General features: G+C 36.9%; 1 protein-coding gene across 2 annotated transcripts in view; it reads right to left on the bottom strand.

Moving 5' to 3' along the window:
• The window catches only part of MMS22L (MMS22 like, DNA repair protein), a 130373-nt gene that overhangs the window by 20365 nt on the left and 92736 nt on the right, over positions 1–17272 (bottom strand). For both annotated transcript variants that reach the window (XM_046006173.1, XM_046006171.1), the window contains exons 16-20: positions 15752–15902; positions 14958–15109; positions 13968–14110; positions 7216–7375; positions 2399–2568 (exon numbers count right to left, since the gene is read on the bottom strand). In XM_046006173.1, coding sequence (XP_045862129.1) covers positions 2399–2568; positions 7216–7375; positions 13968–14110; positions 14958–15109; positions 15752–15902 — 776 coding nt within the window. The remainder of the gene's footprint in view (positions 1–2398; positions 2569–7215; positions 7376–13967; positions 14111–14957; positions 15110–15751; positions 15903–17272) is intronic.

The following is a 17272-nucleotide window of genomic DNA, read 5'->3' as shown; positions in this document are numbered from 1 at the left end:
AAAAATGTTTTTGTCTCCATTTTAGTTATAATTAAGATTATTTGTAATAAAAGTAGCATAGATCTGTTAAGACACTATCAAACAACGGGGGAGGGGAAGCAATGAACACCCCTCTACCCGGTTTCTTCAATGTTTTTGTTTATATATATATATATATATAGATATTTTTTTTTTTTAGATTTTATTTATTTATTTGTCAGAGAGAGAGAGAGAGCGAGCACAGGCAGAGTGGCAGGCAGAGGCAGAGGGAGAAGCAGGCTTCTTGCCGAGCAAGGAGCCCGATGTGGGACTCAATTCCAGGACACTGGGATCATGACCCGAGCTGAAGGCAGCTGCTTAACCAACTGAGCCACCCAGGCGTCCCACTTCAATGTTTTTGTTTAAAATCACATTATTAGAAGATGAAGAAGTAAAACATGCGTATATTCTGAAAACTTGGAAGACAGCTGAGTACCTTTAAGAATTTAAAGGCATTGCTCTAAGTAAATTCTGCCAGATAGATAAATTTACCAAATTTTTCAGTTATCCACTTACGAAGTTTTTTTTTTTTTTAATTAGGCTCCACACTCAACATGGGGCTTGAACTCACAACCCTGAGATCAGGAGTCCCATGCTATAAGGACTGAGCCAGCCAGGCATCCCTAATACAAATTCTTGTTGTACTATTTTGGCATAAAAGGGCCATAGAGAACACGCTTTTCAGACTCTCCTGCTGCCCAAGATTCTCTCCACCCATATTCCCTGATTGGCAACACTTTATCTTTCTGCTAGCAGACCAGCTAAACTTTATTATGTTATTACTAATACAAAATTAAAAAGCCAACTTAAAACTTCTTAGAAACTGGGGCGCCTGGGTGGCTCAGTGGGTTAAGCCACTGCCTTCGGCTCAGGTCATGATCTCAGGGTCCTGGGATTGAGCCTCGCGTCGGGCTCTCCGCTCAGCAGGGAGCCTGCTTCTCCTGCTCTCTCTGCCTGCCTCTCTATCTACTTGTGATCTCTCTCTCTGTCAAATAAATAAATAAATAAATAAATAAAACTTCTTAGAAACTTTAAAAATCTGTTTAAGAAAATCCATCTGTGGAAAAGACTGCTTATTACCTAATCAAATTCTGTTCTCCCTTTCTTCCTCAAGCTTCCCTTCCTGAACCCCAAATTAAGAAGCACTTATCTTCAGTATGAGACACTAATGAATAACAAAGTATGCTTCTAACTCTGTGCTTTCCCCTGAATGACAGATCAATATTTCCAAGTGCCTACCTAGATACTGCACAGCACCTCCAATGAAAGCTGTTCAGATATCGATCATTACCTTCATCCCTACATCTCCAGAACTGCCCATGTTAGTGAGCCACACTACGATCTGCATAAGCGGCCACTCTGGAATCTAGGAAGCATTCTATTTCTTTCTGGTGCTCTGCACCATTCACGCAGCAAGTATTTTTAATCAGACTCCCTAAATGTTTCTACAGTCTGCTATGTGAGTTCTGTACCTACTGGCTTTGTTCAAAACCTTCAGAAAATGGGGTGCCTGGGTGGCTCAGTGGATTAAGCCGCTGCCTTTGGCTCAGGTCATGATCTCAGGGTCCTGCGATCGAGCCCCGCATCGGGCTCTCTGCTCCAGGGAGCCTGCTTCCTCCTCTCTCTCTGCCTGCTTCTCTGCCTACTTGTGATCTCTCTCTCTGTCAAATAAATAAAAAAAACAAAAAACAAAAAAAAAAAAACCTTCAGAAAATGAACTACTCATTGCCTTCCAAGTCTTCAACATAACTCCCATACCAGCTTAGATGTTGCCACCAGCATCACCTTGCTAACATGTAAATATGTCACTCTCCGTCCCCTATTCAAAATCCATTCAAAGCCATCAACCATGCATTCAAATCCCCACGCAAAAGAACAAGTCCAGACTTCCAAGCGAGGCACATGGAGCCTTCCAGTATATGGCTCCTCCTACATGAGTATGGGAATCATCTGTTCTTCCCCAGCGTGTCGTACTTTCTTAAAGCTCATGCCTTTTACCGGCTGTTCCCTCTGACAGGACTAGTCCTTCAACTCTGACCCCCTCTGCTCCTTTACAGCTCATCTCCTTTACGGTATCTTCTCTCACATCTCTCATCGCTGTCTGGCTGGCAGACAGCTGAGGCCTCTAAGGCAAATAGGGAGCACACTACTGTGTCTATGCTAGTCCGCCTCCTGTCTCAACTTTAATTGCTTCTTGGGAGACTCTGCCTCTTCCATCTTTGTTTTCAAACACAAAAGGAATTTAGAACTTGCTCAACAGAAGTGCAACAGGTACACACTACATGAGAGGACATGGATGGTTTTCAAATCTGCAGTTAGGATATTGTTTTAAAGCAGAGTTTAATTTTTTCTTTTAAATGTGCATACAGCCACACTCTACCTGGAGATACAAAGGAAGGCTCTTCTGAATTGCAGTCAGCATAGGTGCAGGCAGCTCCTTCTCCTGCTGTAGCACGGTGTGCGGCAGCAGTAAACAATCTATGATCCGGAATAGGAGTTTCTGCGCTTTAGAGGTGGCGAAGATCTGTGCCCAAGATTTAACGAGAATTCCTGACAAAGAAGAGGAGTAATGGCAGGTATGGTTACCGTCTAACCAGAAAGTTTTGCCATTCCACCATAAAATTTACATTTAAAGCACAAAGGACAAAGTAAGCAATAGAGAGAAACATGTATTAGGAGTCAAAAGACTGATGTCACATCTATGTATTTTGCTAAAAAGACAAAGTTTTCTCAGAATTCTGGGCTAAGAAAAACATACATTTCCCAAGCAACTGGATTTAATTCATAATACACTCAAGCACACTATATGATTTGGCTATACAGTATGTAAACATACAGATCACATGTTGTATTAATCAGATCTCTCTTCTTGCTGTGGCTGCTAGGAAGCTCAGAGGCAAATTTATAACCCAACTTTAAGAACTCTAGAAGACCATGCATTATACTTTTACGTGTGTGCTCACTCTCCCTGCGCTTCATCATGCTACTACTCCACATTTACTTTGATACCTAGTCTTACATAAAATTTTATAGGCTGTCTCAACCCAGTTTGCGACACAAAAAGATAGAGCTAAATTTAATTGTTAAAGTAGGAAAAAAGGATTAGCTGTAACCTTCAAGCAATCACTTAACCTCCCTGAACGTCACTTTTTGTAACTTTCAATTGTTTAATATACACAGTGATTTTAAATTTTGATTCTGAAAGAAAAGAAGCAGACATCTCCACTACATGAAATATATTATATCTTTAATGCTAGGAGTAGGTTGCTACATTTGATGAGATTGGAGTTAAACAAATGAGCACCCTTTGTTTAGTAAAGTAATTAAGAGCAGATAACCAGTTCCCATTAGAGTATATTTCTGCTACTGAGGTCTTCTTTACTAAAACAAATTTAAAAGAAGTGCTTGCCCAAATGGTACAGTGATACATATACTGCATAAACTTTTATATTTTATTCCACCTTAGAAAGCAGAGGAGGTGAAAAAATTCAAAGCCATTTCCATAAAACAAAAAGTTTAAAATTCAAGCTCTGAAGGAAAACAAAAATATGCTTATAGAAGAGTATATTGATGTTAAAAGAAAAAAGCCCAACCAATAATCACTTCTAAGAGCAACAAACAGCAACATTAATCTTCTGTTGTAAAAGGAAATACAATAATCAATCATAAAGAAACACAATGCTCACTTAGCAGTATTTTAAATAACGCTGGCGTGCTCCTCATTTTTCCAGTAGGTGGAAAACTGGTGAATGACAGCAGTGTAAGAAGAACTCACATCCTAACTAACATTAATATACCTGCAAAGGGAACTGCCATCACCGCTGACATTTGAAATGATTCATATCACTCTTAGGTGTCACACAGGAATTGACTTATAAAGAGTGAGGGGCTTCCAACCAAAAATGCTATCATCTACCCTTGTATTTCATCTTTTATAATGGTTAAAACACTTTGCTAAAGATCTTAAGTTTTAGCAGTTCATAGAAAGCAGAGGCAATCCATTTGCTTCACTGACAAATCAGAACTATAGTTTTTGAAAAATATTTTTTAAAAATATTTATTTTGGGGGGCAGGGAGAGAGCGTGAGTACAGTGGTGGGGGGAGCAGAGGGACAGAGAGAATCTCAAGCAAACTCCACCCTGAGCGTGGAGCCTGATGTAGGGCTTGATCCCAAGACCCTGAGATCATGACCGGAGCTGAAATTAAGAGTCAGATGTCAACTGACTAAGCCGCACAGGTGCTCCCAAAACCCTAGTTTTTTCAGTTTCAGTGAAGAACATTTAAATGTGTGGTATTAAAAAATGCAAAGACAAGGTACCTGGGTGGCTCAGTTGGTTGGGCATCTGCCTTTGGCTCAGGTCATGATCCCAGGGTCCTGGGATCAAGCCCCACATCAGGCTCTCTATTTAGCAGGGAGTCAGCTTCTCCCTCTTCCTCTGCCCCTCCCTCTGCTTGTGCTCCCTCCCTCTCTCTCGTGCTCTCTTTCAAACAAATATATAAATTAATCTTTAAAAAGAGACAAAGAGAAAGAAATTTTTTAAGTGAAAAACTTTGAGACAAAGGTTTAAATACATAGTATAGCATTGTAAAAAACTGTCTTTTTCCTGCCTATAAACATATCACTTATATAACTGATGATGCTGAAAATATAGAAAAATTGTGAGGTACTACTTGTACAAATGGAAGAGAGCTGTACTATAAGAGTTATGTGTTTACTTATTTTCTACTCTATGCATATACTATGCCTTAAAAAATACAGTAAGAGGACTGGGATCATTACAGTAGGCATTCAAAAATGTATTTATATAGTTGGAAAGTAACTTTGCTTATTTAGGAACATTAAAAGATACATTACATACTATTAGCTAGGTTTATAAATTCATTATATTCCAGAAGCATTTATTTAGTATATGCCATCTTCCACGTTCGTGAGGATTTTCAGCTGATATATACCCCAGTTTCCAATGCAGCGTTGAATATGTGACTCAGGAAATGTTCTTATTTGTTCAAAATACAACATGACAACGGTAACAAAAGTTCAAAAGATATGGCCACTAACACGAGTGAGTTTAAAATTTAGTAAGGGCATGCCAAGTACACAAATGATTATAAAAGCTGGTGAGTTATGAAAAATGTCATGAGATAGACAGATGAAGCATAATCAGGGAGACCAAGGCTACCTGGGAGTATGGAAAATGTGGAATATTTGGGTTGGGCACTGAGGGTCATGGGTAGAATTTCAATTACAAAGATGAAGAATGATGGAAGAGAGAAGAATGACCAACAGAAAAACATGGGATGAAAAAGTAAAAGGTATAAAGAGTGAGAAAAATGACAAAAAATGATAAAAAGAGGAGGAAAGTGGAAGATACTACTCATGAATCAATCCTTTCTCAGAAATTAGTGAGTTATAATTAAGACCCCAGATGTCTTAATCTTAAGTGTGATTTTATCAATAGTTAACACCTTTCACTAGTACTCTCGTAACTAGACAACAGAGGTATCCCCAGTTAGGAACTGGCCAGGTAAATAAAACAGTTTCTATGATTAATTCTTTCTCTTAAGTGAATATGATATCCCCAACCCACACACTTAAAGAAGGTCTGAAACCTCAAAACTTTATACTTGCTCCTCCTCCAGTTGTTCTGAGCCTTTTACATACAGAAGACAGTAAATTATCTGTTCTTAATTTTTAACACAAAATGAGGAACATTATGCCAATATATTCTATTCCCAGTCTCTGAGATTTAGACAAAAGTAAAAAATATAGATCTACCTTCCAGCAAGTCAAAACTCAACCATGTAACAAAACAAAGAAGGTCCTCCATTCTTCATAAGGAAAATTTTACCCTGGGTCTATATATCACCAATCTGAATATGATTTTGCAGTTAGTTATGACTATCATATATTTTGTAAAATAAAGGTATATTCTGAAATTATACATTTAGCTTGGCAAAAATCTAACAGACTAATAAATTATAAGGCTGAATCCGAAATACTTATTTATCTACATCTTAATATGTTAAATTTATAATAAATTATCACTTACTTTTTCTCCAAAATTAAGATGCTTGTATTGCTACTATAGCTTTCACTACAATCCACATCATCCATATTTACACATTTTTGCATTCTCCTTTATCTTTCACAACAAAGATAAAAGGTTTCAGACAGCCCAAGTCAGGTTTATTCATATGTTCACAAGATCAAAGGGAGCAGATATAAGGTTTAGGCCACAGAGAAATTAAAGCAAAACAAAACAAACCCCCCAACAAACCAAAAACAAACAAACAAAAAAAACCTTTAAATTTTGTATAAAAACATCTAAGTAAATACTTTTCATTTCCTTTTATCCAGTTCCTATTTTTGGTTAGTAACATGGCTTTAGTGAACAAAGGTATTCAAATTACTGACTTCCTCAAGGATGAACTGTGCTGTTATAGCACAAGCACAGAAAAAGATTTCTTTCTGAAAGGAGAAAAATAGTATTGTGAGAAGCAAGATTTGAAGCATAAATATCTCTAGTGCAGTAATAAATTCTTTCCTGACATCCTTCATACAGAGCAGACCAGAAAAATAGAGGAGAGTGATGGTTTCCTGATATTTTAAATTCTAACAAAGCACAGATAAACATTAAAAAAAAAAAAAAGTCCGGAAAAAAAAAATTATCCAGATATTCACAATGTGAGTGATTTACGACAGACTACTGACAGCAAATTGGTATCAGCATATTTTCTGTTTTGGCCATAATTAACTCTAATATTAACACAAGCCTAACAAGAAGAGGTCTGGAAGAGGTGGGGCAAGACAGGGATATACTAGTAGAAAGCCAACATGAATCACTGTAAGCTAAATCATTGTCTTCCAAATTATTCTTATGATTGGGGTGCCTGGGTGGCTCAGTCGTTAAGCATCTGCCTTCAGCTCAGGTCCCGATCCGAGGTTCCTGGGATTGAGCCCCGCATCCGGCTCCTGCTTGGCAGGAAGCCTGCCTCACTCACCCTCTCCCACTCCTTGCCTGTGTTCCCTCTTTCACAGTGTTTCTCTCTGTCAAATATATAAATAAAATCTTAAAAAAAATTATTCTTATGATTGTATGGAGAACTGTGATGCAGCCTGTGTTTTAATGTATTCCTATCTATCATGAAACTATAGGTTCAACCTAAGGAAGTTTTAATAATGTCAGGAATACATACCCATCATCCTATAAGTCAGCTGCAGCCCTGCGCTGGAAATTTTTTTTCCCAAATAAGGTTTTATATATTTTAATATTTCACCAAGGTATTCTAAGGACTTTGTGACCATGGCAGATTTATCAGAAAGTTTCTGCAGATTCCCATAAGTAATACCAACAGCCTATAAAAAAAAGGAAAAACATGATTTAGATTTCCAAGTTTTACACAATACTGACTTTGAGAAATAAAGAAAATTTCTCTCTTTACACACACCCCTTACATTCTTACCTTTCCAATAAACATTCACAGCAATTAAAAAAATGCCAGTGGAAAGAATTAAGTCTTGCCTTTTATAATTAAAATAAAAAGTTTAACGAATTAAAATCAATGATACTGATATAAAAGAGGTTTTATCAAATCACATCAAGACTTCCAAACACCCAGTATATAAATGGCAATTACAATCCCCAAATTTCTATAAGGAAAACCTACAAGCAAGGTTATGAAATTCTTACAATGTAAGACCTCTATAGTGTTCAGTTCTGTGATATGGATTGATTTTTATCCCCCTAGAATTTTCTTTATAAGCCATTAGATGCTGGCTTTACTTTCTTAGAGGAAAAATGATGAGACAGAATGGGCACAGATGGCAACATGTGAGAGGCAATAGGGAGAAACATGAGGTAAGGCAGTGAGAGAAGGTGAAATGGCAAGAGCAAGGGAAATGAAAGAATTAGTTGAGGAAATGTGAGAATGAGCAAGAGGTGAGCAGTCACAAAAAGAACCAAGAGAAGAGTGGCTAGAGATGGGGTCAGGAGGTTTGAGAAGAGTAGCAAAGTTTTCAAACCATTATTGGGGACTGACTTACAGGGGATTTCAAAGACCTAAATTGGACCTAATACCATTAATATACACAGTTATGTGATTTTTGCTCCTGCAACTCTCAGCAGATAAGACAAAGAAGAGAAAAAACGTTGTTTCATCCATCCAAGGTTGAAGGTTTGTAGGCAGAACCACAAAACCAAGATGGAAGACTGTAAAGATGATGGTAAGAGTATAGCTGTAGTGAGGCCCCCAAGGGGGCTAATTAGGGTGGACGGGAAAGATGTGAGACCTTGAGAGGGTGCTACACTTGGAGAAAAGGAAGTGGAAGGTCATGTGAGGTCGCTTGGAGAGCTAGAGGCACAGGTGGTGATGGTCAAAGAGCTCTCAGATAATCCAAGTGATGCCACAGCATCCCTTAGATTTAGTCATGGAGTGGGTCTATGAAGCAGAGCAGGTGGGAAGATCACTAGAAGACTTGTGGAGAAGCTTTGAAATGAGGGATTAGGGTAAGTTATTCAAGGTGATATTAAAGTTAGCCATGTTGATTTAATAAGATGTAGAATGGAGGAAAAGATAAGGCATCTATGACCTGGAGTGACTGACTGTGAGGTGGATGATGAAACCAGCAAAAAAAAAGACTTGATGATTCTTTTTCTCGATTTAGCTTTCTGCCCTTGGTTCTCTCCATTTCTTTTCCTAGACCAGAAGTTCTCAAACTTCTCAGTTCCATTTTATCCACTTAAAAGTTGAGGATCTTAAGGTGTATTATTTGGGTTATAGCTATTGATATTTACCACAGAAAATAAAAAGAGAACACTTAAATTACTAGTTCATTTAAAAATAATAAGCATTATTTGTTAACAGAGTAAAAACTTTTTAGGGAAAACAGCTTTATTTTCCCAAACAAAAAAAAAATTAGTAATAATTTTTACATTTTTGCAAATCTCTTTAATGTCTGGCTGAATAGGAGACAGACTCTTATATCTGTTTCTGCATAAAATCTTTTGCAATATGTTGCAGATGAAAAGAATTCAATCTCACACATATATGTAACTGGGAGAAAGAAGTATTTTAGTAGATTTTTTTCAGATAATTCATCTCTGATACCCCTTTCAGGGAATTCCTCTCTGATATTACACCAAAACTTGACAAGTGGTATTTCTTAAATGCTAATTGTATTATGGAATTCAAAACCATGTTAACAAATATTTTATACTCTGCTGCATTAAAAGCCACTGATCTATTTTGCTTTTTGAGTAAAGGTTTAATACCCATGCAAGCTTTTAAAAGCCCATTTGATCATCTGGAAAATTCTGGCTCAACTGAGTTACACATTTTCCCAATGTGGGCATTGAATTTCAGTATTCATTAAAAGAAAATTGTATTTGTTAATATTATCAGCAGTGCCATCAGAAAAATCTGTAAGTATCATGAAACTTTCAAGCTCATAATAGCAAATACAAGTTTTCCAAGATTCTAATTTTCTTAAAAGCTCAAATTATGTCATTAGCAACAAATACTGTCAGTAGTTTTTTTTTTTTTGAAGTGATACTCTTTTCATACATTTCTGAGAAAATGTCTGCCAAATAACGGTCTGAATAACCATACTCTGTTAGTTGTTCCCCCAAGATGAAAGCAGTCATCATCAAGATCAAAAGCTTTTGCACAGCAAAGGAAACAGTCAACAAAACCAAAAGACAACTGACAGAATGGGAGAAGATATTCACAAATGACATATAAGATAAAGGGTTAGTATTAAAGAACTTACCAAACTCAATACCCAAAGAACAAATAATCCAGTCAAGAAATGGGCAGAAGACATGAACAGACATTTCTGCAAAGAAGACATCCAGATGGCCAACAGACACGTGAAAAAGTGACCAACATCACTTGGCATCAGGGAAATACAAATCAAAACCACCGGTCAGAATGGCTAAAATTAAGTCAGGAAATGACAAATGTTGGCTAGGATGCGGAGAAAGGGGAACCCTCCTACACTGTTGGTAAGAATGCAAGCTGGTGCAGTCACTCTGGAAAACAGTATGAAGGTTCCTCAAAAAGTTGATAGAGCTACCCTGTGACCCAGCAATCGCACTACTGGGTATTTACCCTAAAGATACAAATGTAGTGATCCGAAGGGGCACATGCACCCGAATGTTTATAGCAGCAATGTCTACAATAGCCAAACAATGGAAAGAACCTAGATGTTCACCAACAGATGAATGGATAAGGAAGATGTGGTATATGTATGTACACACACACACACACACACACACACACACACACACACACACAATGGAATACTATGCAGCCATCAAAAAACCCTGAAATCTTGCCATTTTCAATGATGTGTATGGAATTAGAGGGTATTACATGGAGCAAAATAAGTCAAAGAACGACAATTATATGATCTTTCTGATATGAGGAATTTGAGAGGCAGGGCAGGAGTCGTAGGGGGTAGGGACGGAAAAAATGAAATAAGATGGGATCAGGAGAGAGACAAACCATAAGAGACTCTTAATCTTACAAAACAAACTGAGGGTTGCTGGAGGGTGGCGGGGTAGGGATAGGGTGGCTGGGTGATGGACATTGGGAAGGATATGTGCTACATCAGTGAGGTCTGTGAAATGTGTAAGCCTGATGATTCACAGATCTGTACCCCTGGGGCTAATAATACTTTATATGTTAGTTAAAAAAAAAAAAAAAAAAAGATAAAAGCAGTTAGGTCAGCCTGTAACTCACATTACCACCAAGTGCTGCTTATTTGTAGACAACCACCTCACTTTATATGCAACAGACATGCTTTAAATACATTTCCCATTTTCATTCACAGGACATTAAAGGACATATACTCAAGGGTCAAAATTCAGTAAAATAAATAATAATTTTACCGCTTCATTAAGGACAATTCTTAAATTACACTGGATTCTTTCTTTTTTTTCCTGTGACTGCATGGCAGTGAAAATGATAATGACCACCAGTATAATTTTGGGCCATGGTATTGATTTGTGATAAAGTTTCTGCACTATTTGTGCAAATACCAATGCACTTTTGAGCTTGTAAAATTCCTGGAAAGGTATCAGTAACCCCCAGCAGTCTATGAAACACTTTTAAGAACCACTGATCTAGATTACAGTATTTCTCTTGTGTTTAGCCTTTATTTCCTTAGGCTATAAGACATGTATTTCTCAGACTATCTCAGGATCATACTATCATTTCTGTGCAGCAAAGAGTTAACATAGTAGGCCCTAGACTTGCTATCTTTAAAAAGTCCTACTTGTAAGTCTGGCCCTTGGCTGGAGATTGGGGCATTAGGTTTTTTCACCATTTCCTGATAAGAAGGCTCACTGAGCCTAAACTGTTTGTGGAAACAATGTAGTTTATGCTGAATATCTGCCTTCATTCTGGGAGTCTGGAATTTTCTAAGTGCTAGGCAAAAGGGACCTACGTGACCAGTCCCATTAAAAAACGTAGGCGTTGAGTCCCTAATGAGTTTTCCCAGCAGACAGCATTGCAGATGTGTTGTCACAATTCCTCTCTGGAAGAATTAAGCATATTCAGTGTAGCTCCTGGGAGACGACCGTTGGAAGCCATACCTGGTGTTGCTAGAATTCACCCCTGGTACCTTTTCTCTTTGCTGACTGTGCTCTGGATTCTTTCACTGTAGTAAGTCATAGTTGTGAATACAACTATATGCTGAGTTCTTAGTCCTCCCAGCAAATCATATAGCACTTGGGAATGATCTTAGTGACCTCTCACACAATCTCAAACTAAACCAGTTTAAAATTGAACTCCTCACCTACTTCTCCCTCACCTTAAATCACGATGCTCCTATTTCTTCTTAAGATATCATCATTCTTGGGGCACCTGGGTGGCTCAGTGGGTTAAGCCGCTGCCTTCGGCTCAGGTCATGATCCCAGGGTCCTGGGATTGAGCCCTGCATTGAGTTCTCTGCTCAGCAGGGAGCCTGCTTCCCTCTCTCTCTCTCTCTCTGCCTGCCTCTCTGCCTGCTTGTGGTCTCTCTCTGTCAAATAAATAAATAAAATCTTAAAAAAAAAAAAAAGATATCATCATTCTTCTGTTTAAACACAGTACTTATTCCACACCCCTTCAAAAATCCTGTAATTCAGTTTTCACTTCCTTCTATTTTTTTTAAATGTTTATTTATTTATTTAACAGAAAGAGAGATCACAAGTAGGCAGAGCCAGGCAGAGAGAGAGGAGGAAGCAGGCTCCCTGCTGAGCAGAAACCCCGATGCGGGGCTCAATCCCAGGACCCCGGGATCATGACCTGAGCCGAAGGCAGAGGCCTTAACCCACTGAGCCACCCAGGCGCCCCTCACTTCCTTCTAAATCTAACTAGATTCTGGCCAACAATTCTTCTGTACTTTTAATCTACTCTACTATTACTAACTTTCTTAAAAACTCATTTGATCTAATCAGACCTACTTAAAAATTTATAAAGCCTTCATACTGTTCACAGGTGAAAATCCAAACTTCTTAGACCAAGATACTCTGAATTATTAACCTACTTAATGATCTAACAACTAATTGGCACTTAGCATACACTGTCTTATTATTTTAACCTTTGTGTTTATCCTGTATTCTCAGACAAGTAAAAAGTTCTCTAATATCAAGGACAACTTCTGGTTTTACAAATCCGTAAGAAATCCTAGCATAATACTATCTAGCATTTAGCTAACAACTATTATTTACTGAGTGATGAATGAACAATTAATTCAGACTGGCTTAAATCAGTAGTCTCTGAAAACTAGTAGTGAAATAAATGACTTCTACCTCCCTTTCTGGTTCAGTATGGTTCCTAGCATAAGTATCTTAAGTACAGGTTACGATTAAATCAAGTACTACACAAAAGGCTCAATAGAAATGTCTGTTTTATAGCTACATAAACTATTACTAAATATTTTTAGGATTTATATGATATCACTAATCATCATACAATTATACTTTTAACTTAATGGAAACCAATGGAAGAATTCACACTTATGGAAAGAGCTTATAGGTTGTATTTATTTTCATTGATGTTAATATCAAACACTTCGAGGGAAAACAAGCCAACTTTTAGTGTGAATTGCTTACAAAGACACTAAACACATTAACAACTTCAACAAGGCTATAAAGCAAAAAATACCACATAATAGAAATTCCTGCAAAATTAATAATTAAAAGTCAAATGTTGAAAGGGACTATTCATTATGGAAACAAAACTAAACAAATGAATTGGATTTTAAAGACCTGACCATAACAATACGAAGCAGTTGGTGCTTATGCTAACTATAATAAAATTTTACTGTAAAATTTATTGTTTGCCATAGGGTGGTAAACATTAAGTTGAACTATTATGGGACCATGTACAAGGCAATCTAGTTCTCAAGTATCTGGAGAATATTGCTATCCAGCAGTTTTAGCAAGAAGATATCCCTACAATTGACAGAAGCCTTAGTGTAAGGGTATTATGTAGCATTCTTTTTTTTTTTTTTAATGTCTTATTTATTTTCTTAGAAAGAGAAAGCGAGCTTGAGCATGGTCGGTGGGCAGAGGGAGGGGGACAGAAAGAATCTCAAGCAGACTCCATGCAGAGTGGAAAGCCTGAAGTGGGCTCTATCTCATGACCCCGAGATCATGACCTGAGCAGAAATCACAAGCTGGCCACTTAATAGACTGAACCACGCAGGTGCCCCTATTATGTAGCATTCTTCAGTCCCTATTTTTCATTAAACGTAATTCTTCTGCTGTCCTTTAGAGTGAATTGTACTAAACTACAGAGTCACAGTTTTAGTCCTCCAGAATTTGATAATAGCAGGCAAACAATAATATGACTCAATTTAAAATAATTCATTTTATAGAAAAACTTCATAAACACTTCAAGTTTTTGTGAAAAGATAATTATAACTGATTTGGACAATTATACTAATAAATGAAAACTACCTCGAAAAATAGAACAAGTGCTTTTGTAGGGTCTTCTGGACTGGATAAATATTCAATTTGAGCCGTTGAGAAAATATTCTTTACTTCTGGGAGTTGAAATAGCAATCTTGTCAGTTCAGCTAATTGTTCCAAGTACTTTTTTTCTGTTAAGATAAAAACAACATAATAACATTTAGGTTTACTATATGCATTTATATTACACACATATATAGATGAGAGTAGGGAATGCAGCATTCACTTATAACATCCTTTTTTAAAAAACATTCAAACTTTCACATAATTAAAAACTTTCAATTAAGTCTCTAAGGAAATGTTTTATTTAAAATCAAACAAACATATACTTGTGAATGTCCTAACCCCAAAAGTTATTCATGTAAAGCTAAATGATGCACTAAGATATCGAAGTAAATTTGGAGCATTTATTTCAGTCACACCTTTGTGTGATTTATAAACGGCCATGAAGAATGCTTTATGAAAAAGCATGTCCTAGAGACAACCAAAACTGTATGGATATTTTAATAAATAAAGTACAAGTATCACTCTGTGACTAATAACAGTAAAGCAGAAGAGAGGTAAAATATCTAAGATAAAATGGGAGAGAATTATTCATAATTGGATACTTTTCTTTTTAAGGTGTTAACAGTATGATATCTGGTTATTTACTTTATAGTTCTACTTTTTTTGTGTGATCAATTTCTTCAAGGTAAAAAATAGCTTGTCACTGGAGAGCAAGTTTTTGTTCCTGGCTTCCAAGGAAACAAGTTCTTTTATCTTCATGGGAGAGAAATTTGTCATATATGGTAACAGAAAAATATCAAGAAAAAGAAACAGGTGGCAAAAGGAAATAAGTTAGTATTTATACATATTACAAACACATTTTATATAATATTACAAACATATATATCTTTTTCTATTAATTTATGAAAAAAAAAAAACAAGAAATTTTAAACATACTTAGATATCTAGAAAACAAATGCCTCAGATACTTACCAAAAGCCTGTCCAGGATTTGTATCAATGAACAAATCATCAGGAACATAGGGGTTGTTTATGTACATTTGCAAAATGCAACGAATCCATGATTTTATAGTTAAGGCTTGGAAAGATACACAGCCTACATGAGAAAGTGCTTCACATAACATGCTGTAAAAATAAATTCATGGGATATTAAAAACCAAAACTAAAACCTGACAATATGTTCCCTGAGCACAGAGATTAAGAAAGGAAGGAAAACTTTCTAACATACCCCACTTCTTAGCCTCCCTTATTTCACACGCACACTAATGCAGATAGGCACTGTTGAAAATAAACACTACAAATACACCTAAAAAGAAGTTTTACAGAAATATTCTTGTTTTCATCTGTAATCTTCTATTTTTATTTTCCTCTTTCCACTGATGGCACATGGTAGGATTATGCCAAGAGAAAGAGGGAAAAGAGAATAAGGTTAAAATGGGAAAATCGAGGAAGGGGCTAATACCTAGCAAGGTGAGGTGATAATAAAGCAGAAAGTAGAAAAAAAAGTGGCTCTTAATAGAAAGAGCAGAAGTCATGACCATTTACATAAGAAAAAAGTTAAGGACAAAGTATATTTCTATGTGGGTCTTCTAACCAATCCCATTCCCATTCCTTTCTTTCCTGCTGATATATCCAAAAGTAAAAAAACACCCAAGTGAGAATATATGTAGTAAGATCAGTTTTTATTTTTGAAGATTCTTACTTTCCTAGTGTACTGATCAGTCATGAGTTTCTATTAACACGCGTATCTGAAATCAAGTCACTTACCTATTTTGTAGGCAATGACATAAATATCTTGCTACAACTTGGGGCCAGATGATATCATCCCAACCAAAAAGTTGCATCACTGATATAACTGGCTGAGGCTGAAGATCTGATGGAACTGTGCTGGGCATGTCCATTGCAAGCAAAGTAAAATCTAGATTTAAAATGGAAGAAATTTATGGTGAAGTTTTTTAAAACTATTGCCCTTCCCCAAATTATATCAACAGTGATAAAAATAATTCAGCACTCAATAATAAAATGTCACATTTAGAAATACAGAACAAAAAGCAAAATTGGAACTAAATACATGTTGCAAAAGAAATTTCTGTAGCGATCATCTAGAACTCCAAGAATGGGTCTAGAATAATTGATTTTAGCATTATCATGATCAAATCTATAATGGCTTCAACTTCCAAATTCTATACCCGCTATTTCTATTCATGTGCCTCTCTCATTTAAAAATATATATATATCTAGCAACCACTTTTCTTCATTCAAGCTAATGTACTTGCCACTTACCTCAGAGAAGACTGCAGTCTTAGTCATTAGATAGTCGTCTATTAAACAACGATCTCCTATAATCAGTGGCCCTCCACTTCCTTCAGAACTCATTTAGCCTAGGAACTAGAATTCCTTAGTTAACCATGTTAAACAAATATACTTTATTTTGTGATTTCCTGGAAATTCCTCAACTTAATTTGTATTATATTTATTTATGTTTGTCAATAAATTGCTTATGAATCATTGGCTCCTATGTAGCTCTCTCAGATGGTGGCTGTGTATTCTCTCACCCCTCTCCTACATTTGAGCTATAGATAGGAGAGTTTGTTCCTTGGTCCCATGGCTGCTTCTAGAATATTCTTCTTTTCTTCCTCCTCAAAATCTCCAGCTTTGATTCTAATGTCATCAGATACCAGCCACTAACTCTCCTTGTTGATGCTTCCTAGTTTACCTCCTCTCATTTCTTTAAGACTATAGCTCACTAACAACATCCTCTCTAGGAGCACTCCTGTCAAAATCCCTGAGGGCTTTCTTCTAATATCCTGGCCTCTCAGTTCCTTGAACTCCCCTTCTCAGTAAATCTATCTCCCATTCTCTTTGAGCCATTTGCTCCCATGCTGATACTGAGAGACTTTGCCATTTCCACTAAGTACACTCTCTCCATTAATCTCCACTTCCAGGACCCCATTTTCTGGCTCTAGGTCCTCAACTCCCAACAACTATCTGATTCCACCAGGACCTATACAATTGATTGGTCTTAAAACTTTTTCCCTGACCCTCACTACCTTTATGCCTCATCTTTCCCTTTTTAGGCACCTTGACTACACAGTCCACTGTGATACTTGTTTGTGTATACTATCAATTCCCTTCCTTCTTACCTGATTTGGTAAGGAAAAAAGCGCCGGTTTCATTCCAACTCTTGGTCTTCTCTCCACACCCACCTATGCCAGTATAAATGGCTGGCAAGCAACTCTGCTGACTGATCTCCCTTTACATTTATGACTCGAAGCTTTAAGTTGGACC

This window comes from Meles meles, chromosome 5 (assembly GCF_922984935.1).
Source record: "Meles meles chromosome 5, mMelMel3.1 paternal haplotype, whole genome shotgun sequence".
Taxonomy (NCBI): Eukaryota; Metazoa; Chordata; class Mammalia; order Carnivora; family Mustelidae; genus Meles; species Meles meles.
This window is presented reverse-complemented; position numbering and strand designations above follow the sequence as displayed.